This window comes from Hyperolius riggenbachi, chromosome 11, assembly GCF_040937935.1.
Source record: "Hyperolius riggenbachi isolate aHypRig1 chromosome 11, aHypRig1.pri, whole genome shotgun sequence".
Lineage (NCBI taxonomy): Eukaryota > Metazoa > Chordata > Amphibia > Anura > Hyperoliidae > Hyperolius > Hyperolius riggenbachi.
Genome location: NC_090656.1, coordinates 108205118 through 108232426, shown reverse-complemented (window position 1 = coordinate 108232426; position 27309 = coordinate 108205118). Strand labels below are relative to the sequence as shown.

The 27309-nt window shown below is 43.4% G+C and overlaps 1 protein-coding gene across 1 annotated transcript in view; it reads right to left on the bottom strand.

Annotated features, from left to right (window-relative positions):
- The window catches only part of IGHMBP2 (immunoglobulin mu DNA binding protein 2), a 94019-nt gene that overhangs the window by 12986 nt on the left and 53724 nt on the right, over window positions 1-27309 (bottom strand). The window contains exons 11-14 of the mRNA XM_068260738.1: window positions 25324-25418; window positions 19646-19769; window positions 10874-11737; window positions 8587-8771 (exon numbers count right to left, since the gene is read on the bottom strand). Coding sequence (XP_068116839.1) covers window positions 8587-8771; window positions 10874-11737; window positions 19646-19769; window positions 25324-25418 — 1268 coding nt within the window. The remainder of the gene's footprint in view (window positions 1-8586; window positions 8772-10873; window positions 11738-19645; window positions 19770-25323; window positions 25419-27309) is intronic.

Genomic DNA, 27309 nt, shown 5'->3' with positions numbered 1-27309 from the left:
GATTATCTGCCTGGCTTTTTGAACTCAGGAGACGGCCCATTGTCTCAATACACAAAGCAAGACTGGAAGAGTCTAACACACATGTCAACTTTTGGTGAAGAAACACTATTTCATTGTGAGGAAATTAAATTATTGGTGGAGGTGCAAACTATATCCTTATCTTTGATCAGCTAGGGAATACGGTCAACAATGGGGTTGTCACCTGTAACTTGGACTAGGGAAATCTTTTCATGTATGTGGATGTTAGATCTCTGGAAATCCGAGGAAATCCGATTATGACTGAGGATGTAATTAAATCTAGCTCAGCCACCCCCCCCCCCCCCCCCCCGTCCACACAGGCTTACAGCCTCAAGGCGAATATTTCATTATAAAAACCAGGGGACGGCTACCTCAAATCAGTTCTCTTCTGACGGTAGCGGCAGCTGGTCTCCTGGCCCAAGCTAGTGGACTCCTGGTCTAACCAGAATTGTGTCCGTCCACAAAAGTCCAAGATTCTTCTATCTGGATCCCTGTATTTGGTAAGCAAATCGCTTTTGTGTGTATCTTTGTAACTTTTAATTTTTGTAACTTTTACTTTGTAACTTTTTTACTTTGTTTTTGTACATCTTTTGTATATATTAAGTTCTGCATTGTTCCACTTTTTCCTGGAATATTAAATTATTATTTAATAAGCTTGACTTCTACTATACTAAACTAACCCTCATAGCCTAGAAGAGACTGCAGTGTAGCTGTGTATAAGTCCGTGCCTAATTGTATGCTTGAGCAACACTACCATATGAAATTGTAATTGCATTGTGTGTGGGGGGCGTTTGTCATACGTTGGCCTAAAGCGCGCAGCTGACCCAACGTACAAAACGCCAGTGCGAGCAGCTAACAGTATCGTTCGGAACGACTGTTAGTGGTTTTGCTGCACGACAGTGTAACTTGCATTACAAGTCAGTGTCTGATTGTGCTGTGTTACTGTACAACTGTACTGTGTGTGTGGGTGCATGGCGTTCTCGTATTCGGCCTAAGCGCAAAGCTGACCCAAATACGAAAACGCAGTTTGCGCGTTGAGCCCTCGACCACTGAGGGGACGTGTCTAGCAACGCTAGTGGTGGCAGTGGGAAGTGTTTGAGGGGTCCCAGCCTTGTTTGTAGCTTAAATAAGGCTGTTCCCCGCTTAATCTGGTCAAACCCGCAGTCGGGAACCGTATACGCAGGCGTGCCGCGGGCCTGTTCCTGACTGTGAATAATTACGCACACCCCACTTTGCAGTTATTTTTTTTTTAAATGTTTGGAATCATGTATGATTTTTGTTCCACTTCTCACGTGTACACCACTTTGTATTGGTCTTTTACATGGAATTCAAATAAAATTGATTCATGTTTGTGGCAGTAATATAACAAAATGTGGAAAACTTGAAGGGGGCTGAATACTTTTGCAAACGACTGTATAGAGTCCTTCTCAGTAAGCCAAACAGAACAGTGCTTGTCCAAAAAGTCACAATATCACGCTTACAACATCATGCTTAGAGTCTGGCAAAATAGTAATCAGCAGTAGCATATAATGCTTCTAAAGGTATGGCTCCTACCTTGCTCATAATCCTCTACACTGCTGTACAAAACTTCAGGACAGAATATCACACTAAGCTCAACCAAATCAAGGAGACAGAGTACAATGCATACATCATCCAAGCGGGCAGTGTGGGATCTGCCCAGAGGTCCTTTGCAATCTACGTAAAGTACATTTATTACCTTAAGTCTACTTTTCTATCTCATCTAGCTTGCCCCCTGTGTGCGACAGTCCATGGCTGGCAGGCTCCTGTCAGGGGACACAATTAGAATGGTCTCTGGTGTTTAGAGCAGCACCTGTAGGGTAAATGGGGAGGAATGGTCGCTCTGCTGTGCAGGTGACTTGATCCGTTTCCTATTATTTGCTATGGCACCTACATATGTCATACAGTGACCATCTCAGTGAATTCTACTGTAGATTTGAGAACCAGACTCCCCCACAACTACAGGCACCTCCCCCCTCCCCTGCCTCTGAGGCCCTGAGACCAAACCTGCCCCCTCCACCGGTAAACGAAGCTGATGTTCTGCAGCACTTGTTAAGGCTAAATGTCAGGAAAGCCTCTGGTCCGGATGGTGTGTCACCAGCCTGCCTAAAAACCGGCGCTCGACAGCTCGCCCCTATTCTTTCCTCTATCTTCAACAAGTCCCTTCAGAGCGGTAAAGTCCCTGCTTGCTTTAAGAGGTCCACCATCATCCCTGTCCCCAAAAAGCAGGGAGTCACCGACCTCAACAACTTCAGGCCCGTGGCACGTACATCAGTCATCATGAAAGTTCTTGAAAGTATGGTGCTCCCCCTCCTCAAGCTCACCACTGAGGCCCTGCTGGATCAGCACCAGTTCGCATACAGAGCAAACCGGTTCACCGATGACGCCATCAATATCTGCCTGGAGCTCGTCCATGACCACCTGGACAAACCCGGCACGTACGCCAGGATCCTCCTTCTGGACTTCAGCTCAGCGTTCAATACCATCAGCCCCAAAATACTTCGGGAGAACCTTGCCGCACTTGGGGTTCACCCCACTCTACGCCTGTGGATCACAGACTTCCTCACCAACAGATCCCAGGTCGTAAAGCTAGGCACCATCTCCTCTCAACCTCGGATTACAAATACAGGAGCACCACAAGGGTGCGTCCTGTCGCCGTTCCTGTTCTCCCTGTATACGAACGCCTGCAGATCCACAGCAGACTCCGTCAAAGTGATCAAATTCGCCGACGACACCACTATTGTCGGCCTCATCACTAAAAATGACGAGGAAGCGTACCGCCAGCAGGTTGAGAGCATCTGCCACTGGTGCAGGGAGAACGGGCTGGTCCTAAACACGGCAAAAACTGTTGAGGTGATTGTTGATTTTAGGAAGCACGCCAACGCCCCTCCTCCAATCCGTATTGATGACAAAGAAGTTGAAAGAGTTCCCTGTGTCCGACTTCTGGGCACAACCATCTCCAATGACCTGAAGTGGAAGGCCAACACCTCCACTGTCCAGAGGAAAGCCCAGCAGAGGTTATTCTTTCTCCGCCAACTGAAGAAGTTCGGCATGTCCCCAAAACTTCTGACCAGCTTCTTCTCCGCTACAATTGAATCTGTCCTCTGCTCTTCCATCCTAGTCTGGTACGCCGGCTCCTCCGCCAGCGACAGACACAAATTGCAGAGAGTCATCAGATCAGCGGAGAGAATTATCAGAAAACCGCTACCCGCTCTGGACCTCCTCTACCACTCAAGGCTGTGCTCCAGAGCTTTGAGGATTGCAAATGACCCCTCACACCCAGGAAACTGTTTTTTCAGCCAGCTTCCTTTGGGCCGGAGGTATCGGTCCATCTACACCAGGACCACTAGACACAGAAACAGCTTCTTCCCCTCAGCTGTCAACTCACTGAACTCTCTCCACGCACTCCCCACCACAACGTGACCATGCTGTTGCCGTTGCACACACACATAGCAGCGCCAAGCCCGGCGATCTTTTTGAGTGTTTTCGATATTTTTGAGTGTTTTGGAATGATGCAAAAATTGAGCGTTTTTGCTTGTATGCTTTCTCTGTATGTAAATGTGTGATATAGTGTTATATAGTGTTGATTCTTCTGATGTATTCTGTGTGCCCTATCCTACCTGTATCCTGTACGTGCCAAGACCAATTCCGGGCACGACCCAGTCGTGCTTGGCGAGAATAAAGATTCTGATTCTGAAAAAACAAAACAAAAACTACACAACACAGCAGTGACTCCTAGATGCAGGCACGGTGCTGATGCATGTAGCCCGCTGCACTACTATCTACTGACAGACACAACACAGGAAGCATGTTTAGTTTTTTGGAGTACCTGTACAAAATAAATCTGGCTGAACATTCCAGTGAATGCTTTCTGTGGGGTCGTAAGTCCACCAACACGCCCCCCAGTGTTCTCCCCAGAAAATGTTTCCAGCCGGGTGGCAAGAAATAGTAGCCAGGTGGCATGAAAAAATATCCGGGTGGGTTGTGATGAGATAAGGGCAGGGCCAATGCATCTGTGCACAACTCTGCTTACAGCAGAGAAGGTTGTGAGCCGATGACAGCCGGGTGCTCACCAAAACTAGCTGGGTGGAACATCTGGCTAAAAGAGCCTGGGGAGAACACTGCCCACCATTTTAAATTGTTTTATTCTACTCTGGCACCACTGTTACTTACTAAAAGTGTTATCCACCTAAGTGGAAGGGTTTTGTGCCCTAATTTCGTACATCTTCAGAGAGTGACTTCTTAACCTAAGTGGGGATGGGTTTATTTTCCCCATATGCACTTATAGTGGTTGCTTGGATAGCAACCCGTACTTGTGAGTATAATACCTATTTATAAAACAAATTTTTCCTTTACATCATAATACACTACATTGGGCTCTCGATATTCTTTTTATCTTTTTGTACAACACAGGAAGGGAATACCACTGCATTTATTAAAGGAAACCTGCAGGAAAAGAGATATGGGGGCTGCTGCTGTTTTATTCTCATTCAAAAATGCTTCTTATTTGGTAGTTCTGAGTTGCTGATCTGGAACAAGCATGCAGATAATTTCACCCGACTACAGTGCAACTCCTAAGTACCAAAGAGGCTCCTTCTGCTGCAGTAGTTTATTGTGTTGAGAAAGGGGTCACAACGTAGCATGGATGCTGTTGCTGGCCATTGTTCAAAACATATAGAGAGGTGTGGGAGAGGAGGCACTAGATGGATGAATGATGCCAATTTTACGTCCTTACAGACGCCGCGTCACGTTAACAATGCGCAATCATGGAGCACTTCCTGTAAAAGAAGTCTACAAGACACATGGTGAGATCTAAACGCTAGCTGCATTAACCATTTGAGTGCCGCACAAACTGTTTCTGCCTGTTTTCACTAAAGTGCGACTCCACTGGCTGCATTCTCCCAGCTTCTGTGTTACTCATCATTGATGGTCCACATAGTTTAGCCATGTATTGAATGCAAGTACTGGTTAGTCCAGCGCTGGGCAAACTACGGCCCTCGGGCCAGATACATTCGGCCCGCCGATAGACGGCCGGATTCCTCTCTCTTTCCCTTCTCCCTCCCTGCAGAGTCGCGAGCAGTCGGTTAGCGGGGGATAATCTCACCTACTCAATGCTTATTGCATCACATCTCCATGGCAACACAGCATCACATGCCACACCGTTCGGATGTGCCAGCGCATTACACGCTAGCTGCCAGCATGTGACACGCTGGCGTGTCATGTGAGGTGTGTCACGTGACCGCCTGTTAGCATGGAGACGCGCCACAGGAAGCAGTGAGTAGGTGAGTTTTAACCCCCGCTAATCATCTGCTCGCGACTCTGCAGGGAGGGAAATAGAGAGGAGGAGGCCAGGAGTGTTAGGAATGCGGCCCTTGGTCTACAGAATGTGGCCCAGGCCGCTCAAAGTTTGCCCTGCTTTGGTCAATTCTTTCTGCGGAGGACAAATTAACTTTTCTTCAAGGCTGCGGAGTTGGAGTCGAGGAGTCAGAGCAATTTTGGGTAATCTAGAGTCTGAGTTGGAGCCGGTGGTTTCATAAACTGAGGAGTCAGAGTCGGATAATTTTTGTACAAAATCCACAACTCTGGTAAGTATTAGACTAAGGAGTTGGAGTCGAGGAGGTTTCATAAACTGAGGAGTCAGAGTCGGGAGTCGGATAATTTTTGTACAAAAACTAAGGAGTCGGAGTTGAGGAGTCTTAGCCATTTTGGGTATCTGGAGTCCGAGGTTTCATGAATTGAGGAGTTGGATGATTATAGTACCGACTCCACAGCCCTGCTTTTCTTTACTGGTTTTGTTAACACTACAACATCCATTTTTGGCATTAAAGATTCCATAACAAAACACATAGAACATGCTAGAACAAATGAAGAAGATCCAACTGAAAGCTTTAATTTTGGACTTTCAATGTACGGTAGGTTACCCAATTACAAGGTCTCATTAAGGCTCCCCGCATAGGACAATGCTGAGAACAGCTTCCGTTCCTGAGCTTACAGACATTTTTTACAAATCATGTGATTTGGAAAAGCTCGCTCAGCTGGTTCTGGGGCTATTTGGGGACATTTAATGTTTCCTTGCTGTGAGCTGAGTATTTTGCTGAGCTGCTGCAGTAGTTGGCAGAATATAGCATGTGTCAGTGTTCATCAGTACTGTCCTGAGCTGCTCTACCCATGCCAGAATGAAAAAGCCGATTTTTGCCCGGAATCCTATTTAGATTAGTTAAAAATGCAAATTACCTTTTTCCCAGGCCAGGAGATCCTCATTCTGAAATGATTGCCTGTAATGAACGACATTTGACCCAATACATGTAGTCCCCGGTTGACAAACAAGATAGGGACTGCAGGTTCGTTCTTATTCTGTCTATGATTTGATACACTGTGCCTTCTCTGTCCCTTCTCTATGCCCCCCTGTGCCTCCAGTGTCCCCCTCTGTGTCACCTCTATTTCCCGGTGCCTTCAGTGTCATGCAGCAAAATGTCATTTTACTGGTTTTAAAAAAGTTTTTTTCTTTGAATTTTTTAAAATCAAAAGTACAAGGTCTTTTTGAAAAAAACACAACTTTTTTTTACTTATTCCCACAGAATCAAAGTTCACATTTCTAGGCTGTTAGTAAGTCAATTAATAATTTTGTCTGATATCCTATAAAATAATTCATTTTATAAATGGATAGAGATGATTTTTTTTGCAATGGCCAATGAAACATAAACCATTCAATTTCAGGAAATTTGATCTAAATTTTCCAAAGTAGCAGATCAATGACACTTAAACAGATTCCATAAACTTGATCAAAATACAATGAACATCGCTTGCCAGTGAGTGTATACCCAGCTGCATGGACTTTTCCTTGGTGATATTATTGGATAGACCAGTTATGCCCTGATGAAGGGATATGTGAGTCCTGAAACGACGGCTTCTATCTGCAACAATTACAAGCTATATAGCTTGTGTAGAGATGGTGCTAACATCCTGGTATCCAGCTTGCAAATGAGTGTGTGTAGCAGCTGTCATCAGCACCAAAGCCTTTTTCACACAGGAGGCTGAATAGCGCAGTTGTCAGGCAGTTCTACCTCCTGCCATTTGGACACCGAGCGCCTTCCTTCTGTAATTTCATGCAGTCGAATGACAGAGTTTGTAATCCCGCGTGTGCCAGTGTTTGACCCGCAATGTGTTTACCAGACAGCAAGAAGCGCATCACATCGGCCGCAGTCACATGTGACTCAATATGGTGGCCACCTCTCCCTGCCTGTGTGAAAGAGGCCTGAAACAAATTCTGACCCCTGGATCAATCATGTTTTTTCATCAAAGCTGTACAAAATGTGAAACAGAAGTACTCAAGCTGCCACCTACTCTGCAAAACATCTCCCTCCAAAATAAACATGTTAGTTTAAATAAATCATGTTAGTTGTGCATTTCCATTTAATCTTCTGCACACCAATATTACACAATAACGTTCACAGACAGGAGCAGAGGCCCACCAATATTTGACCACTACATTAACTTTCTGCACTCTGCAGTACACTGAAACACTCATCATTAGCCAAAGGGCCCAACCATCCTGATTTGGGCAGGACCGTCCTGGATCCCACCACCGTTATCCGTGCCATGGCCCCGCCTTACTAAGCTCCGGTGTACAAAGCTTCTGCTGCAGCTGCTCCTTATTTCCACTCAGAGCTACTCTGTTTCAGGAGCATAAGGAGGAGGTAAAACGGGTCAAGTGATAAGTTCTGTGTCTATACGGACTGTCTGGTGCCTCCTCCTAGGTCTCTCCTTCATATGGGTGATGATAAGATGGGGAAGGAGGATGGAGGGATGTTCAGTATCATCTACTCCACACACTAGACAGACACCTAAAAACTAGACAGTAGGGGGCTATCTTCATCTCAATGAAGATACTCAGCTGACAGGATTTCCATGTCAAGGGAGGTGACTGCTAGAATGCCTTTTAGGGCTCTTTTCCACTATGAAACGTAATCGTGCTGCGTTGCGATCATGTTTCAAACCAATTTCCACTATGCAATTGTGTCTGAGATACTATACAGTATAGGAACTCAATCGCATCCAAAATACGGCAGAATGACGACTGCACTGGGGACAAAATTGGATCACACTAACGGAAAAGGCTGCTGCCATTGCCATTTGTTTTACTGTACCCTGTGTTTTGTGATCCTTTAGCGACCGGAATCAGATCTCACAATGCAAGGTAGTGGGAAAGGGCCCTTAGATAAGACATCTTAACCTGCACAGCACTTTTCACACAGGATCAGCTGTAGAAGCAGACCTAAAATGTGCCTATAAGCATTAGCAATGCTTGGAGATGTAACACTAATTACTCTTTGATTTAGCTCTATATGGCTCAGTCGTCCCAAATGATCCTCCCCAATGCTCCGTTACATGCTTTTATAGTGTGGCCTCCCAAACATCTAGTTTAGCAGTATCTGAAGCAGACCACAAGAAGAAACATTACAGCACATTACACCATTAATGCACCTCAAGGATTACAGGTCTTTTAAATGTAGTGAAAACAGCGGGTGGGCTAATTGCAGCATTGATTACCTCTGGAATATGGTGACTGAGGCAGTAGCGTTTATTGCAGTGTATGCAGAAATCTCCAACTGTTACAACACTGGCTTTGCATTTAGTAAAACCACAAGTGTTGTCAGCCTTCATGGTCTCTGCTAGCAGAGCATCAAAGCTGTCCATATCTGAGTTCTCCTCTTCAGGCTTACTGTTACTTTTACCTGGAAGTAAAGACAAAAGGAGAGCACAACATAACAGATCACATATACATAGGAGTCAATGGAGCATACATTACATCTCTGCTCACTAGAAAGGTGATAACCTGCCTACAACGCAAAAATTCAGCACCTTGTGATGTCTGTAAATGCCTTCAACCTATGTATAAGCAAGTAAAAAACACATTTCAGATATGAAAAGCAGCCACTTACCTATAGTCAGGGCCGGATTTACCAATAGGCACTATAGGCTAGTGCCTACAGGCGGCCCATGTGTGAAAGGTGGCTCACTGACCACCCAAGTGCTTCCCTTCTCTCCCTCTGCAGAGTGCGAGCGGAGCATATATGAAGAGACTCACTGACGAGGGGCGGAGAGGCTAATTGTACTGGTTGGGGGAGGGAGAAAGGGGGCACATCTGTTCTCTAGTAGGGGAGATTAAGGAGGGCACATCTGGTTGGGGGGACTGCTTAATGGGGTACATCAGGCTGGCCAGAGGGCATGGCTTGAGGAGGTGTGGCCTCTGTTAAGGGGCAGGGTTTAGGGAGCCAGAGCTTATGTTCCTATAGGCTCCTGAGCTGTAAATGCAGCCCTGCCTATAGCGATCAATCATTAATCTAATCAGGTGATCACAGGTTCCCTGACCTTCATAAACAATATTTTACCTAGAAGATGGGAATATGTGCGCATCCAACAGACATTCAATGCATTTGCTTCAGGCTGGGAATGAGGTGGGGTATTCAGGCACGTACATTTGAAAAAGGCGCCCGTTGAAAAGGGGGTAGGAAATAGCTGTTCGTAAAATATTGGTAAAATGTACTATTAGCAATCTGTGGCATAGCTGTATCAATCTATGCAGATAAAACCAAGGTGAGGGATCTGGAATACGGTTTGTAAAATCTTCTAATATACAAGATCTGAACTGAGGAGACTTTTGTTTTAATCAACAAATTGGAATTCAATTTTAAAGGGTTGCCCTTCTGTTGGCAGAGAAGGCGAGGCCATCTCTTTGATAACTCTGCAACTGTTCGCTACAGAGCTTGGAAGGCAGACACTCTTGCTGTGCTCATCGTATGAACAGGATAATGTTAGGTGGACATTTTAATGTTTCTAAAAATGACTGCTCTATTTCAGTCATTCAAATATGAATTTCCAGACATGGGAGATTTTTAATATATAATACAAAGAGAAAACGGCTCCCAACGCTGTTGTACTCAAGGGGATTTGCATTTATTCAGAAATGTGATACAAATCTGTTGAACATGGTTAAAACATAATTAACATACCCAGACCGATGAGGCGGTGGGTAATCGTCTACAGTGAGTGAGTCCATAGTGCAGTGAGTCCATAGTGCCTGCTTTGCATGTTCTTCTGTTTGTTTAATAAACAGGTGCCATCTCTATCCCCTGTACCTCCTCTGTGCCTCCAATGTCCCCCTGTGCCTATTTCCATCCCTCTGTGCTCTCATGGTCCTCCTCTGAGCAACCTCTGCCCTCATGTCCAAATGCATCTCCTTCTGTCCCCGTGCCTCCTTCTGTACCCTTGTGCCACCTTCTGTTCTCCTGTACCTCTTCTGTGTCCTTGTGCCTCTTCTGCATAGTAACTCAGCCTATCATCTGAAACAGTTGGCAATCAGTCACAAGTGATTGTTTACTTTGCTTGTACAAGGGGGGCATCAGTCCATACTAGACAGGATTCACAGGATCTCGAGTATTATTTATTTTTTATACTTCTCTGAGTATTTATTTTTTGGAAAACTAGTAACGTGAAACAATGTGTACTAAACCAACATAGATTCCATTTTTTCTGATTGAATGTCAAATCTGTTGACCAGTGTATAATGGCCTTTGCACACCCCACCGGCATTGATGGAATCTTTAATACTACCAGTTAAATTATCTTCCATTGTGAGCAATAAAGACAGATAAAAAAAGAAGTCCTTCCCTCAATTGCCAGTGACAAAAGATGGATGTTGCTCTGCATAGGCGATTACCAAGTACCTACCTCCTGTCTCTGAAAACACTGGTCAGCCATGTTTGCCTACACAAAGCTATAACTACGGGAACCTGTTAACAAACCAACAATCAAAAAAAAAAAAAAGCAAACTCACGTTTTTCATCTGCAACCTTTTTATCCACTACTTTCTTTGTGATAGTCTCCTTCTTTTGTATGTTGGCCTCCTTCTTGATCTTCACCTTTTCTTCAGTTTTAGCTTTCTCTCTCTGCATCCGCTCCATGTACAGTAGCTTTAAATCAGCATTCTTGGTAGACACCATGTGTCTGGCTTCACTTCCCTTAGTTTCTTTTTCCGATGCCTGCAACTGTACATGTTTCTGGGAGCCAGATTCATTCATTGTCAGAGACACAAGATCAGCTGAAATGTCTTTGGCTTTGGAAAGCATAATACATCTGTCACTGCCTTCCCCAGTGCTCACATGCTGCAGCCCACAATCCTCAGCTATCAGGTGAACCAAGTATCGATGATGTGATGTGAGTGTTGAAGGGAACATTAATTGGGTTTTATGTCGATCTGCTAAAAAGTCATCAATTTCTTTCTGAAGTTTTGCCTTGGCTAAACTGTCCATTGGGTCGCCTGAGTTATCAGCTTGACCTAATGTCTTAACGCCTGCTTGGTTTGATCTTTTCTTCTCTGACCGATTCCCTGCAATAGTGTTGGGTTTCTGGTAGCCCAAGTTGGAATTTGTTATTTTCTTTTCTTTTTTAGTCTCATTTTTAACACTGGTTTCTGCTGTACTGGAGCGCTCATTGTCACGGGAATACTTCTCTGGAACAATATCATCTAGATATTCAAAAGCAGTTCTGACTTCCCCATGATCATTGAAGTATGCCACCAAGTCTTTAATGAATTTCTTGTTGCCGACGGTGTGTGAGTCACAGATGACAGCAACATGGCGTCGAGCACGGGTTATGGCTACATTAATCCTTCTCTCTTCAGCCAAAAAGCCAACTTCACCTGCAAATAAAAAAAAAAAAAGTGACAGTCTAATGTGGCTTTGTGATCGTCATAACCACCATAACAATATTTGCAGTGCCTGATTACCATCAAGAAGTGTTAAATCAGGATGATACCATTTATTGGCTAACTAAAAATGAATAAAATAAGCAAGCTTTCGGCCTTGCAGCCTTCGTCTGGCTTATATCCTGTTAGTTTGCAAACTGGTGGTACAGACAGCTTATATACATGCAACATCAAAAGGGAAAACAGATATTTTTTTCCAAGCATAAATACATGTCATTAAGATGCCTTAATTCACACAGACCATCGACCTGGGGTTAGAGGTTGTAAGCCAAGATAAGAATCCTTGTTTACTCCCTGCTCACATACCTGGGAGTTGGACTGACACAGAGGTATCGTAAATTCTTAGTTCACAAGTTCAGCTATAATGGCTGAGAAAAGTTCAAATGTCATCAGTCTCATACCAATATAGAAAGTTGTTGTCCTTATTCAAACCGTTCTGCACAGCCTTGAACCCTACTGATTACCATCAAAGACACGTCATGGCATACTGAGAAGATGCAATAGTGGGCAGTCACTCTAGACCCAGTATATCGTGGCTTCTGGATTCCATTGTGAAATGTACTTGGTTACATATGGAGACAGGTCTGTGTAAGAACAATAAGACAATTGTGCTAGCTCATGGGGATGATATGAGGTCCTTTTATTTTAAAGGGGTTGAGAAATTAACTTGCCTGTGTGAGAGGGAGCGATAGCTATCACAAACTTCTATTATGTGAAGCTAAATGGATCCCTAATTTGGGTACTACAGTGCCAGACGATTTCACTGTGTTGGCCGTCACCCTATTATCGTCTTTAACCTTATCTATTGTCCAGCACTGCAATAATATGTTGGCACTATATAACTCTAATAAATAATAATAAACGCAAGGTGGGATCTTAACTGTTTGTATTAAAATGAAAACAGATTGGTTTTAAGTGTTTAATGACAACTCAAGCCCATTGTTTGTATAGATCTTTACATAGTTACATAGTTATTTGGGTTGAAAAAAAAGACATACGTCCACCGAGTTTAACCAGAGAACAAAGTACAACACCAGCCTACTCCCTCACATATCCCTGTTGATCCAGAGGAAGGCGAAAAACCTTTACAAGGGATGGTCCAATTAGCCCCAAAAGGGAAAAAATTCCTTCCCGACCCCAGATGGTAATCAGATAACCGGTTCAGCACCGCAGTCCGAAAATCTCATGCATCCGAGCAACGTTCACCTCCCATTCATTCGCCTATAACTTTATTGCTACTTATCACAATGAATTGATCTATATCTTGTTTTTTCCGCCACTAATTAGGCTTTCTTTGGGTGCTACATTTTGCTAAGAATTATTTTTTTCTAAATCTATTTTAACAGGAAGATTAAGAAAGAAATGAAAAAAATTCATTATTTCTCAGTTTTTGGCCATTATAGTTTGAAATTAATATACGCTACCGTAATTAAAACTCATGTATTTTATTTGCCCATCTGTCCCGCTTATTACACCATTTAAACAATGTCCCTATCACAATTTATGGTGCCGATATTTCATTTAGAAATAAAGGTGCATTTTTTCAATTTGCGTCCATCACTATTTATAAGCTTATAATTTTAAATAATATAATAACATATTCTCTTGACATGCATATTTAAAAAGTTCAGACCCTTGGGTAACTATTTATGTTGTGTTTTTTTTTTTTTTAATTGTATTTTTTATTTTTATTTTTAATAAAAAAAGTGTATGTGGGTAATTTTTGGTGTGGGATGGAAATTGTTAATTTTAAATGTAAAATATATATTTTTTTAATTAGAAATGAATTGTGGTGCAGTTTACTATTCGGCCACAAGATGGCCACAGTGAAAAAAGTCCTAGATGCGAACGATTTCGCATCTAGGAACTTAAAAGCAGGGGAAATGTTTCCTGGGGGCAGAAATACCGCGCTCTCTGGAGAGAAAGCGTCGGTATTTCTGCGGGGAAGATAGATCGGTGAATGGGAATTATACTCCCATTCACTGATCGGGGGGCTAGCGGCGGGCAGCGGGAGCACGCGCACGAGGCGGCGGCAGCAGCAGTGCCTATCTGGACGAGGAACCAATGAGGTCCAATAGTGTTTATTATTGTTTATTTTGGTCTTTGACCGTTTTCTTTATGTATGTTTTGTCTTGTATTGAAATACGAAGAAATATTAACAAGAATGTCAAACTGTTATATCCATGTTGTTAAACAATTTTCTTCAATAAAAGTTTATTGAAAAAAAATAAAAATAAATGCAGGTATAGAATTTGACATAATTACTTCCTGTGGCAATGTATTCCACATCTTAATCACTCTTACTGTAAAGAACCCTCTCCTAAATAAATGGATAAACCGTTTTTCCTCCATGCACAGATCTTGTCCTCTAGACCTTTGAGAAGGCCTATGGAGAAAAAGCTCATCCGCCAAGCTTTTATATTGCCCTCTGATGTATTTATACATGTTAATTAGATCCCCTCTAAGGAGTCTTTTCTCTAGACTAAATAAACCCAGTTTATCTAACCTTTCTTGGTAAGCGAGACCTTCCATCCCACGTATCAATTTTGTAGCTCGTCTCTGCACCTGCTCTAAAACTGCAATATCTTTCCTGTAATGTGGTGCCCTGAACTTAATTCCATATTTAAACAGGAGCAATATCATGCTAGCACCTCGAGTTTTTATTTCCCTTATAATGCATCCCAAAATTGTATTAGCTTTAGCTGCAGTGGCTTGGCATTGAATACGATTATTTAACTTGTTGTCGATGAGTACTCCTAAGTCCTTCTCCAAGTTTGATGTCCCCAACTGTATCCCATTTATTTTGTATGGTGTATGGTACGACCAAAATGCATGACTTTACAATTTCCAACATTGAATTTCATCTGCCATTTATGTGCCCATATAGCCATCCTATCCAGATCCTGCTGTAATATGTCACTATCTTCCTGAGAGTTGATGATTCTGCACAATTTTGTATCATCTGCAAAAATAGCAACATTGCTTTCTACTGCATCTACTAGGTCATTAATAAATAAATTGAAGAGCACTGGACCCAGTACAGACCCCTGTGGGACCCCCCTGCTAACAGCCACCCATTTTGAGTATGATCCATTGACCACAACTCTTGGTTTTCTGTCCATTAGCCAGTTCCCTATCCATGCACACACTCTTCCCCAGTCCTTGCATCCTCAACTTTTGCACCAGACTTTTGTGGGAACAGTGTCGAAGGCCTTTGCAAAGTCCAAGTACCGTATATCACATCTACAGCATTCCCAATATCCACATTAGCGCCCATTGTTTGTATAGATCTTTAGGTGTTGGCTAGATTTGTTACCTTTCAGGTGTTTGGTCCAGCCCCTAATGGATGGAGGAAGGAGTTTTTTTTGTATAAATGCCACTTCCCATTTGTATATGGCAATCTATGACTAAGGACCTGTGTATCTCAAACATGTCAGCTACCTTTCTGTGTTTTGGATGTGCTAATAAAGGTTCCTGGATTTTACTACATCATGATGTACTGCGGGCTTCTATGCTAAACTTCTATGTATTACACTGTGGCGGGATTGCCAGGCACCACCTACAAGTCATGGGGTTGGAAGCGGTGTGCCTACCCGTGAAGGCACAGATCTTCCACTTCGAATTAGACTGCACTTAGATCTATGTCAGCTTTCTGCATACTCATTTTTTAAAGCCAGCACTGCAGAAAACTTAGTGAGGCTGCCTTTCTCTTAGTAGGCATTTTGTAATGGTTCACTTTACATATGGCAGAAATACAAAAAAATGGCACCTCCAGAACACAACCCGGAATTCAAGGAATATTTGAACCAGACATTGACTCTAGGTACCCTGGTATACATCTTCATTTAGCTGATAGGAGATGTTCTTTAGAAATACAGTTGCAAGAAAAAGTATGTGAACCTTTTGGAACTATAAGGATTTCTGAACAAGTTGGTCATAAAATGTGATCTGATCTTCATCTAAGTCACAACAATAGACAATCACAGTCTGCTTAAACTAATACCACACAAATAATTAAATGTTTCTATGTTTTTATTTGACAAACCATGTAAACATTCACAGTGCAGATGGAAAAAGTATGTGAACCCCTAGACTAATGACATCTCCAAGAGATAATGGGAGTGAGGTGTCAGCCAACTAGAGTCCAATCAATGAGACGAGATTGGAGGTGTTGGTTACAGCTGCTCTGCCCTATAAAAAACACACACCACTTTTGGGTTGGCTTTTCCCAAGAAGTATTGCCTGACGTGAATGATGTTGTGCACAAAAGAGCTCTCAGAAGACCTATGATTAAGAATTGTTGACTTTCATAAAGCTGGAAAGGGTTATAAAGGTATCTCCAAAAGCCTTGCTGTTCATCAGTCCTTGGTAATACAAATTGTCCATAAATGGAGAAAGTTCAGCACTACTGCTACTCTCCCTAGGATTGGCCATCCTGTAAAGATGACTGCAAGAGGACAGCACAGAATGCTCAATGAGGCAAAGAAGAAAAAGAGTGTCAGCTAAAGATTTACAAAAGTCTCTGGCATATGTTAACATCCCTGTTAGAGAATCTACGATAAGTAAAACACTAATCAAGAATGGATTTCATGGGAGGATACCACAGAGGAAGCCACTGCTGTTTAAAAAAAACATTGCTGCACATTTCAAGCTTGCAAAAGAGTACCTGGATGTTCCACAGCAGTACTGGCAAAATATTCTGTGGACAGATGAAGCCAAAGTTGAAATGTTTGGAAAAAACAGACAACACTATGTGTGGAGAAAAAGAGGCACAGCACACCAACATCAAAACCTCATTCCAACTATGAAGTATAATGGTGGGGGCATCATGGTTTGGGACTGCTTTGCTGCGTCAGGGCCTGGACAGATAGCTATCATCAAAGGAAACATGAATTCCCAAGTTTATCAAGTTCATGCATGCGCAGAAGACCAAGACTGGACCCGACTGAATCAATTATCGGGGCTGAACGCGGCTGAACGACAGATACTGGGAGGACGGCATGGGACTTACACGTAAGTATCGATTCATAGTATTAGTTAGTCTCTGGTACACTTTAAAGAGGAACTCCAGTGAAAATAATGTAATAAAAAAGTGCTTCATTTTTACAATAATTATGTATAAATGATTAGTCAGTGTTTGCCCATTGTAAAATCTTTTAAAATTCCTGATTTACATTCGGACATTTATCACATGGTGACATTTTTACTGCTGGCAGGTGATGTAGCTGCTGCTTGCTGTTTTGGCAGTCGGACCCAGCTTTAAACAGCTATTTCCCACAATGCAACAAGGTTCACAGACAGGAAACGGCCAGGAGTACCATGGTCCTCAGAGTTTCTTGTGGGAGGGGTTTCACCACAATATCAGCCATACAGAGCACCCTGATGATCCGTTTGTGAAAAGGAATAGATTTCTCATGTAAAAGGGGATATCAGCTACTGATTGGGATGAAGTTCTTGGTCACGGTTTCTCTTCAAGGCAATCTGCCCGCCAGCTGAAGCTCAGCAGAAAATGGATGTTGCAATAGGACAACGACCCAAAGCGTAGAATTAAATCAACAACAGAATGGCTTAAACAGGAGAAAATACGCCTTCTGCAGTGGCCCAGTCAGAGTCTTGACTTCAACCCGATTGAGATGCTGTGGCATGGCCTCAAGAAAGCAATTTACACCAGACATCCCAAGATTATTGCTGAACTGAAACAGTTCTGTAAAGAGGAATGGTCAAAAATTACTCCTGACCATTGTGCACCTTTGATCTGCAACTATAGGAAACGTTTGGTTGAAGTTATTGCTGCTAAAAGAGGTTCAACCAGTTATTAAATCCAAGGGTTCACACACTTTTTCCACCTGCACTGTGAATGTTTACACGGTGTTCAATAAAAACATGGAAACATTTGATTATTTGTGTGATATTAGTTTACCGTATATACTCGCATACAAGCCGAATTTTGACCCCCAGAAAGGGGGTCAAAAGTTGGGGGGTCGGCTTGTATGCGAGTCTCTCGGTGGTCCGAGAGAGACTTGTGCCTGCGTAGAAGAGCGGCCCGACGGAGATCAGCTATTTTTTCCCATCTCCGTGGGAAGAGCAGATACTGCGCTGGAGCTGGAGCCAAAAGGTAAATATTTACATCGCCACAGCTCCGGGAGGATTTTATCCGCTGCCGTGGGACCGAGGAGGACAGGTGAAGCCTCAATAGGATCCGGAGGCTTCCCCACCCGAGGTGAGTACCCCCCAGGGGAGTTTTTTTCATTACAGATTTTCTTTAACATTTTACAATATTTCACACTGGTTGTCCTATAAAGTGGACCTAAGCTCTTGTACAGGAGACAAAGAAATTCACCGCGTGGTGTGTTTGCAGAGAACAACCTTCCTAAATCTCCCTTAACAGCACGTAATCGGCAAGTGTAAGTTGAGCTGTCTGCTGACTCTGCAGACTCCTGTTCTAATCTGTAAACATAGGAGGTTAACCCTTTCTGAAACGTTTTTCTTTAAAGGTTGCTGTTGTTTATCTTATAGAGCAGAGAGGAAGTTCTGAGTTTAGGTCCACCTTAAGGTGAGATGTCAGTAAGCTGCCAGTATAACAATTTTGCCTGTTTTGGAAATAAAGAATGATCAGACACTGAAAAATGCTGGATTATCATTACAAAAACCTCTGCAATGAGCAAAGTGCTGATGATTAACTTGCATTGCCTGGAAGATCTGGCTTCCAAAAGTGTTTAGTCTGTATCTTGCCTTCTTGTAGCTTCAACATCATGATAGCCAAGCAGCAGCCGCAGCCCTTCCTGTAGAGCTGCTACTAACTCATTTTTAACCACTAGCCGACCGTGTCATGCTGATGGGCGTGGCCGCGGCAGCAGCCCCAGGACCACATAGCGCCGATTGGTGTAAGGTCCAGTGGGTGTGTTTTGCAGGAGATCGCGCGCATTTCCGCTTCAATGACGGAGCTCTGCTTCGTCATCAGCCTACCAGTGGTGATCGTATGCTAGGAAATTGTTGTTTTCCTGTCTATTTACATAGTATAGCACTGCGATCTACGGCAGTGCTGTACTGGGGACACCCGTGTGACGCGGCTGTCCCCCTGGGACGTACAAGAGCAATCAGCTCTCATTGGCTGAAGCCTATGAAAGCCGATCGCTGTCATAGGCTGGCTAGGAGAGGGAGGGAGAGTAAGGAAAAAAATAAATAGTAAAGTTTATTGAAAAAAAAATGTAAATATTTATAAGAAAAATGAACACACATCCCAGCAGCAATCAGAGTCCACCAACAGAGAGCTCTGTTGGTGGGCTGAAAAGGGGGGGGGGGGGGGGGGGAGGAATCACTTGTGTGCTGAGTTGTACGGCCCTTAAAGCTGCAGTGCCCTTTTTAGTGAAAATTGGCCTGGTCACTATAGGGTTTTAAGCCCGGGTCCTTAAAGGGAACCTAAACTGAGAAGGATAATGATTTTTCCTTTTCAAATAATACCAGTTGCCTGCCTCTCCTGCTGATCCTGTGTCTCCAATACTTTCAGCCACAGCCCCTGAACAAGCATGCAGATCAGGTGCTCTGACTGAAGTCAGACTGGATAAGCTGCATGCTTGTGTCAGGTGTGTTATTCAGCCAATACTGCAGCCAAAGAGATCAGCAGGACAGCCAGGCAACTGGTATTGTTTAAAAGGAAACATCCATATCCCTCTCAGTTTAGGTTCCCTTTAAGTGGTTAAGATGTTGCAGAAGACTTAGACACATAAAGTAACATTTTAACATTTTGCTTACTAAGATAGTTAAACTATATGCCTAGAGTCAGGCTTACAAATGAAAAGTAGAAAGCTGTGAAATAGATCTACTTATGTACAGTTCTCTCACCTTTAGTGTTAGATCTCACAAAAGATAAAATAATGGCCTCCTTCTCTCTTCCTTGAAAACCGTCCACAGACTTAATTTCAAGATCTGGATACTTGCTCCGAAGACACTGCCGCAGCAAATCCACCTGTGCAAAGAAATGGTACATTAAAGAGGAACTGTAGTGACATATAGTAGAATGCAGTAAATGATTCAGGATACCCACTTTTACTGTAATTGTCCAGCTTTCAGTATCATAAACTCCTCCTATATCTATATATTGCTGTACATTGGTGTGTAGTCCCGCTTTCCCAGTGTTACTTAGCCTAGGCTGTTTAGTAATGAGGAATTCTCCTCTCAGGCATTATTTTCACTGACTTTGGAATTTTCAGAAACAACCATTCTGCTGAGATGCACCTAAAAGGACTAAAAATGTTGCCACCTGTGATAAATTTCAGAATGTAAATCAGGGTGAGGAAAGATTTTACAGCGGGCAAACACTGACTAAAATTATAAGTGAGTATTGTAAAAACAAAACAAAAAAACAAAAAAATAAGCTCCAATTTTATTAATAACATTATTTTCACTACAGTTCCTCTTAAATGAGAAACAAAGAAGCTGCAACATGACAGAATTGAAAAAAAAAAATCAAGGGGTGGATATTTTCTGAAGTTGCTTTGTGCGATGCCAGTTTAGTTTCTCTCTAGCCATTTTTACAAGGGGTTGTGTGAAAATTTGTTTTTGGATGGCTTTTATTTTATTCTGAGAAAGATTGTATATTTAAATAGAGCTCTGATGACACCCACACGCTTGAGGTGGGCTATTGTCTGACACTTCCGGGTGATCAGCAAACTAACGAGTAGAATACCTGCTCCAATCCTTATTTTCCCACCCTTGGATCTGCCAGCTCTAGCACTGTCTGACCTGCCCTCCTCCCTCCCTCCTTCCCCAATACCCTGCAATAAACTGAAAACAGTATAATACATGTGTTAAGTAGAGGTTTATGAAGCATTAGAATGTATAATGAAGGCATTTGGCACAGAGGGTGGACAGATTGTGCCTGCATGAGTGCCCTTTAGCATTTATGGCACCTTGAGAGGCACAGATACAAAGTAAAGCTATGTTCAAACATAGGAGTTATTTTCAGATCTATACACATGTATCTGGGAATCCTGATCTCTGTAGGCCAATTACTGGGATCAATCCTTATTTGGAAGATTAACAATTTACAGGACTGCACTTTCCAGGCCAACGATGTAATGCTCCACGAAAATAAGAATGACTTGGCTGCACTGAGAGACATACCGTATATTCCGGCGTATAAGACGACTGGGTGTATAAGACGACCCCCCAACTTTTTCAGGTAAAATAGAGTTTGTGATATACTCACTGTATAAGACTACCCCTCTTCCAACGTACACCAAATTTGAATAAAAATCATATACTGGTGCTGTACAGTATGTGGTACCCAGTATATTGACTGGTTGGACTGGTCAACTCTCCCTCTCCCTAAGTGGATTGGTCAGCTCTCCCTGTCTTCCTGTTTATCAGAGCGGTATGGAAGAATAGATCGCGCTGTGCCCATAAAATACGCCTCTTTCACCCCTCTGGCCCACCCTTGTATCCTATTTACCTCCCTCTCTGCCTTTCAGATCTCACACATATGCACCTGCGCCGCTTTACTACAGTCCTCAGCAGCAAGATCTGAGAGACGGTAACACGATAGGGGGTATCAGCCAGCATCAATGATACCCGGCGTATAAGACGACCCCCAACTTTTCAGAAGATTTTCAAGGGTTAAAAAGTAGTCATACACAGGAATATACAGGTTTATATGCTTCTCTAGTGTGCTGGTTCTGTGATCATATTTTTCCTGGTGCACAACCATGTTAAAATGTAGATGAACCTAATAACAATTTTGCAAACAAGAGTTTATGGTCGGTTCCACTCACAAAGACTCACAAAGATATGCATACCATTTGTCAGCACGTCTCATGCTATTAAGAGATACTGTACTTTTCGGACCATAAGACGCTCCTGACCATAAGATGCACCCAGGTTTAGACAACAAAAGCCATGGGAAAAAATATAGTAAACCTGGTGCATCCATGGTGCAGGGGCATCTTGCGGATCCCCCCCCCCAAATTATGAAGCCCCCGGTGTACCTTTTATGTTCTCCCCTGTCCCACCTGTGTCCCCCTCTGTCCCTCCTGTGTCCTCCTTTATCCCCATGTCCCCCTCTCTCCCTCCTGTGTCCTCCTTTATCACCACGTCCTCCTCTGTCCCCCCTGTGTACTCTTCAGAATATTCCCTTAAGACTCGCCGAGCCATCCCTTCCGTTCCCAAACTCAAAGCAGCATGCCGTGGCTCCAATCATCATCCTCCAGACACATGCCAGCCAATCAGCTGCTGGATCAAGAGCAGCCCAAAACCGCTGCTCTGCATGCTGACAGGAGCCAATGGTCTCTTGGGTGGGACCATGGCTCTGTCATTGAGACTGATCACTGTGGTTCCTCTGCAGAGAAGCCTAGTCATTGGCCCCAATGAATACAAAATATGGTAATTTTACCTTTACCTAATTGTACCTTTATTATTATTTTAACTCTGTGAAAATTGTGAAACATTGATGGTAGAGATTGCTTTACCTTGATTTGACTCTTTAGTTTAAACAGGCCCTTGTCAGGAAGATTACAGGCGGCTATAACCCTTTAGTATATGGAGCAAGTGTTACAATACTTCCTGTCTTCAGCTACAAGCTCAGTTTCTGTTGTTAGGGCTGCGATAGGTTTGCTTTAAAGCGGAACTGAAGATGCATTAAACAGTTTCACTTACCTGGGGCTTCTGTCAGCCCCTTGCAGCCGTCCTGTTCCGCGCCGGTCCTCAAGGCTCCTCTTGTAAGTCAATGGGAACTGCGCCTGCACAGCCCTGGCCACGCGCATCTTTTTTCGCGTTCCCGTACGTGAACGCAAAGAAGGATTTGCGTGGCCAGGGCTGTGCAGGTGCAGTTGGCATCGACTTACAAGTCTCATGAAGATAAGGGTGGCCACGTAACCTCTTGTTGGATATGTTCCGGGGGTTCTTATGGAAAAAGTTAGGGTTAGGAGAACATGGGACACCTCTGCAGCATCCACAGGCTTTCCTCTTCTTAAGCATCTTCTTTTCTTAAGTCTGCCTCAGGTACGCTTTATGGTGCAATGTACACGATACAATAAAAACTTTACATTTTCCCGTTTATTTGATCTAATTGATCGAATCGAATGAAAGTTGAAAATATTTTTTTTTTAATCAAGATTTTTTGTATGGAAAAATCTTTATATTCGTATAATCGAGCTAAATTATCTAAAAAAAAAAAAAAATGAAAAATTGTACCATGTATGGCCACCTTTAAAGGGACCCTGAGCTCTGCATAAAATCACAAGGTCCCCCGGTGTCCTTCACTACAGAGAACCGCACATGCGCAGGACTCTTAAAGAGAAACTCCGACCAAGAATTGAACTTTATCCCAATCAGTAGCTGATACCCACTTTTACATGAAAAATATAATGATTTTCACAAACAGACCATCAGGGGGCGCTGTATGACTGATTTTGTGCTGAAACCCCTCCCACAAGAGGCTCTGGTACCATACGGTACTCTGGGCAAACTGCCACAATGTAACAATGACACACACAGGAAATGGCTGTTTATAGCTGTCTGTTAAAGCCAGAACAGCTACATAATCTGCCCACAGTAACAATGTCACCATGTAATACATGTCAGAATGTGAATCTGGGAGAGGAAAGATTTTACAATGAGCAAACTCTGACTAAATCATGTATACATAATTATTGTAAAAATTAAGCACCTTTTTATATTAAATTATTTTCACTGGAGTTCCTCTTTAAGCAGGCCAGCAAGATGAGATTGCCAAGTAACGGAGCCACCAGTGGGACTGGGAGAGGAGACAGAAGGATGCCTCGCGGGCTATGGAGGCTGGAGGAAGCTCCAGGTAAGTGCAAATTGTGAGTTTATGCAGAGCTCAGGGTCCCTTTAAAGCAACATACTTCATATAAGTCTGTATGTACTCCCTGTGTATGCACTGGTTTCCTCCAGGTACACTGGTTTCTGGAAAGCATACAGATAGGTTAGTTGGTCTACTCAAAAAAGCAGGGGTCACACTTGCCAATATCACATGTGTTTTTCCGTGCAGCAGACATGCATGTGAAATACACTCAGTGGTTCTCTAAGGAGAATCGCATTGCAAGCTGTAATAGTGCAAATTTCCACATGCAGCAAAGAAGAAGAAAAAAGTGGATGTGTTTTCTTGCAAGGTAGAATAAAACCGAAAGCAAATTGCACTGTCAGGTATTTCAGTGTATTAAAAAAGCATTATATTGCACACATAAAAATCTCACTTTCGAAATGTATTTTTTTTGTAGTGGAAAAAAAAAAGCACTGCTTTTTTGCACTTCTAAGTGTGACCCCTACCTTAAAGCTTGTACACACACATGGCATGATCAAAGACACCAGAGGTGGCCAATAATGCTGCCACAGCCGATAGCCATGCGTGTGTACAGCGTCCCCCAACTGCCAGCTCTCAAGTGATCCAGGGCTGTGGAGTTGGTACAAAAATCATCCAACTCCGACTCCTCAGTTTAAGAAACCTCCGACTCCGACTCAAGGTACTCAAAATTACCTTGACTCTGACTCCACAGCTCTTAAAGAGACTCCGTAACAAAAATTTCATCCAGTTTTCTTCCATCCTACAAGTTCCAAAATCTATTCTAATGTGCTCTGGCTTACTGCAGCACGTTCTACTATCACCATCTCTGTAATAAATCAACTTATCTCTCTCTTGTCAGACTTGTCAGCCTGTGTCTGGAAGGCTGCCAAGTTCTTCAGTGTTGTGGTTCTGTGATGCATCTCCCCCCTCTAGGCCCCTCTCTGCACACTGCCTGTGTGTTATTTAGATTAGTGCAGCTTCTCTCTGCTCTATTATCTTTTACAAGCTGGATAAATCCTCCTCTGAGCTGGCTGGGCTTTCACATACTGAGGAATTACATACAGGCAGAGCTGTCTGCACTCTGCAGGAAGAAACAGCCTGACACTTCAGTGGAAGATAGCTGCAGGAGGGAAGAAACACACAAATGATCTCTTGAGATTAAAAAAGGAAGGGTGTATACAGCCTGCTTGTGTATGAATGTATTTTCTATGTGTGGACATACTGTACATCAACCTACTTCCTGTTTTGGTGGCCATTTTGTTTGTTTATAAACAAACTTTTTAAAACGGTTTTTAACCACTTTTAATGCGGCGGGGAGAAGCGAAATTGTGACAGAGGGTAATAGGAGATGTCCCCTAACGCACTGGTATGTTTACTTTTGTGCGATTTTAACAATACAGATTCTCTTTAAGTGATCTGCATGGCGGATCAACTTAGCCAACTCCATTGTCCTCGAGCTTCCCTGCCCATGACATCACTAATGCTCTGCTCTGTCGTCGTCGTCCCCCCGCACAGCAACAGAGGGTGTCATCAGCTATATAGCTGACTTTGAGTCTATCAGTGTTTGCCCAGCGCTGTCACCTAAGGGATGGAGTCAGCAGTGTGTACTGGTCTTCACAGTAGAATAGGGATTAGACTGTGAGCTCTTCAGAGGGACAGTTAGTGACATGACTATATATACGATTTTCACAGCAGGTTTCCTTTAAATATTTATCCTCACCTGAAGATTGTAGGGTGCTATCACAGCAATATTGCCAGTCTTCAGACCAGCAGCAGTCAGAGCCTGAACGTGTAAATCCACAAGCCGAACCTCACCTGAGAAGAGGAAAGCCGACAATAGCTGTGAACCACGCTGAAAAATGACTCATACACGTAAAAAAGCTGTTAGCAGGGAATACCTATTTCTATTCCCGGCTGCAATATTTTGTATATCCCCTTGGGGACTAATGCTAGATTTTTATAGAAAACAGAACAGCTATGTTTTTTAGAAAAATATACATGAAGCAGGAGGAGAGGATGACACGGGTCCAACGAAGGTCAGACGTTAGGTAAGATTTGACCACTGTGAGGGGAACACATCTGCCAGAGGCAATAAAAACATTAGCATATTAGACTGTGATACGAGGAGAGAAGAGACCGTTATGTATAGATAGAAGTCAGGAGGGTATTGGCACACCTCCTATCAGGTGCTCATCACAAAAGGATGGCACCATCCAAACCAACCCAAATCCAATGAATGGCCGACACACTGAACAGCTGTTCCAATCCGTTTATCTCATCATCAATCTATTTATCACCATGTGTATACTGTGTTAAAGAGGAACTTCAGCCTAAACAAGCACACTGTCATTAAGTTACATTAGTTATGTTAATTAAAATAGATAGGTAATATAGGGTAATATAATCTCTTACCCACCCTGTTTTAAAAGAACAGGCAAATGTTTGTGATTTATCAGGGGCAGCCATCTTTTTGGTTGAAAGGAGGTGACAGGGAGCATGACACATAGGGCCAGATTTATCAAGAGTGTCTGAGACAAAATATTGGTATGTTTTTAGAAATCCATGCAGAACTGTCTCAGGCATCTTAAGAAATCATTAGATAGTGCAGATTCCTTCTAAAACTGTTGTAAAATAGGAGTAGCTAGGAAGGTCTCTCAGACAGTGCAGTATGAGAGGGGAATTGCTTTTGCTGAGGTAACCAACAGGCCTGCTGTATTGATAGCAGCAGGCTCTGAGGAGGAATTCAGCAGGGGGGAGGAGCACATCACAAATCATGTCTAGCCTGTACTCTGCAATCATGTCTAGCCTGCAGTTCTACATCTGTAAAACTGCTATCAAGCACTTCTTAATCTGCACCAGTTTAGGGATGGATTTGAACTTTTCTTAACTGTAGTGCAGCTCTAGAAATCCACGCTAAATTGCCACTATTACTTAGGATTTAAAGAGACTCTGAAGCGAGAATAAATCTCGCTTCAGAGCTCATAGTTAGCAGGGGCATGTGTGCCCCTGCTAAACTGTCGCTATTGCGCCGCTAAACGGGGGTCCCTTCACCCCCAAACCCCCCACTGCAACACTTGGTCGCTCCTGGAGGCAGGGCTAACGGCTGCAGCCCTGCCTCCAGTCGCGTCTATCAGCGGCGCATCGCCGCCTCTCCCCCGCCCCTCTCAGTGAAGGTAGACAGAGGGGCGGGGGAGAGGCGGAGATACGCGCTGCCAGACGCGCGTGGGGCAGGGCTGCGGCGGTTAGCTCTGCCCCAACCAGGAAGCGCTCCCCCGCTGCACGGAGGGGGATTTGGAGGTGAAGGGACCCTCGTTAAGCCGCGGGATAGCGGCGTTTTAGCAGGGGCACGTGCCCCTGCTAACTATGAGGTCTGAAGCGAGATTTATTCTCGCTTCAGACTCTATTTAAGAAGGATCTTATTATCATGCAGAACTATTCTCCCTGCTGGTTAGAACAGATTAAGAAGAAAAAACTGTTGGTAATGCGTTGATAAATCTCCCCCTCAGTTCCAACTGTCCTGTATCCTGATCACCCCTCCCAGTTGCTAGGCAACGAGAATAATAACATTATAAATCACATCATGCTTTGCACGGTAACAGGGGAAAAATGCCAGGGCAGTTTTCTTTGATGGGGCGGAGCTTAGCTTCTCTACAGTCAAAAATGAGACTTGGATAAGAAAAACAAAGTTCTGATGCTGTGAAACTGT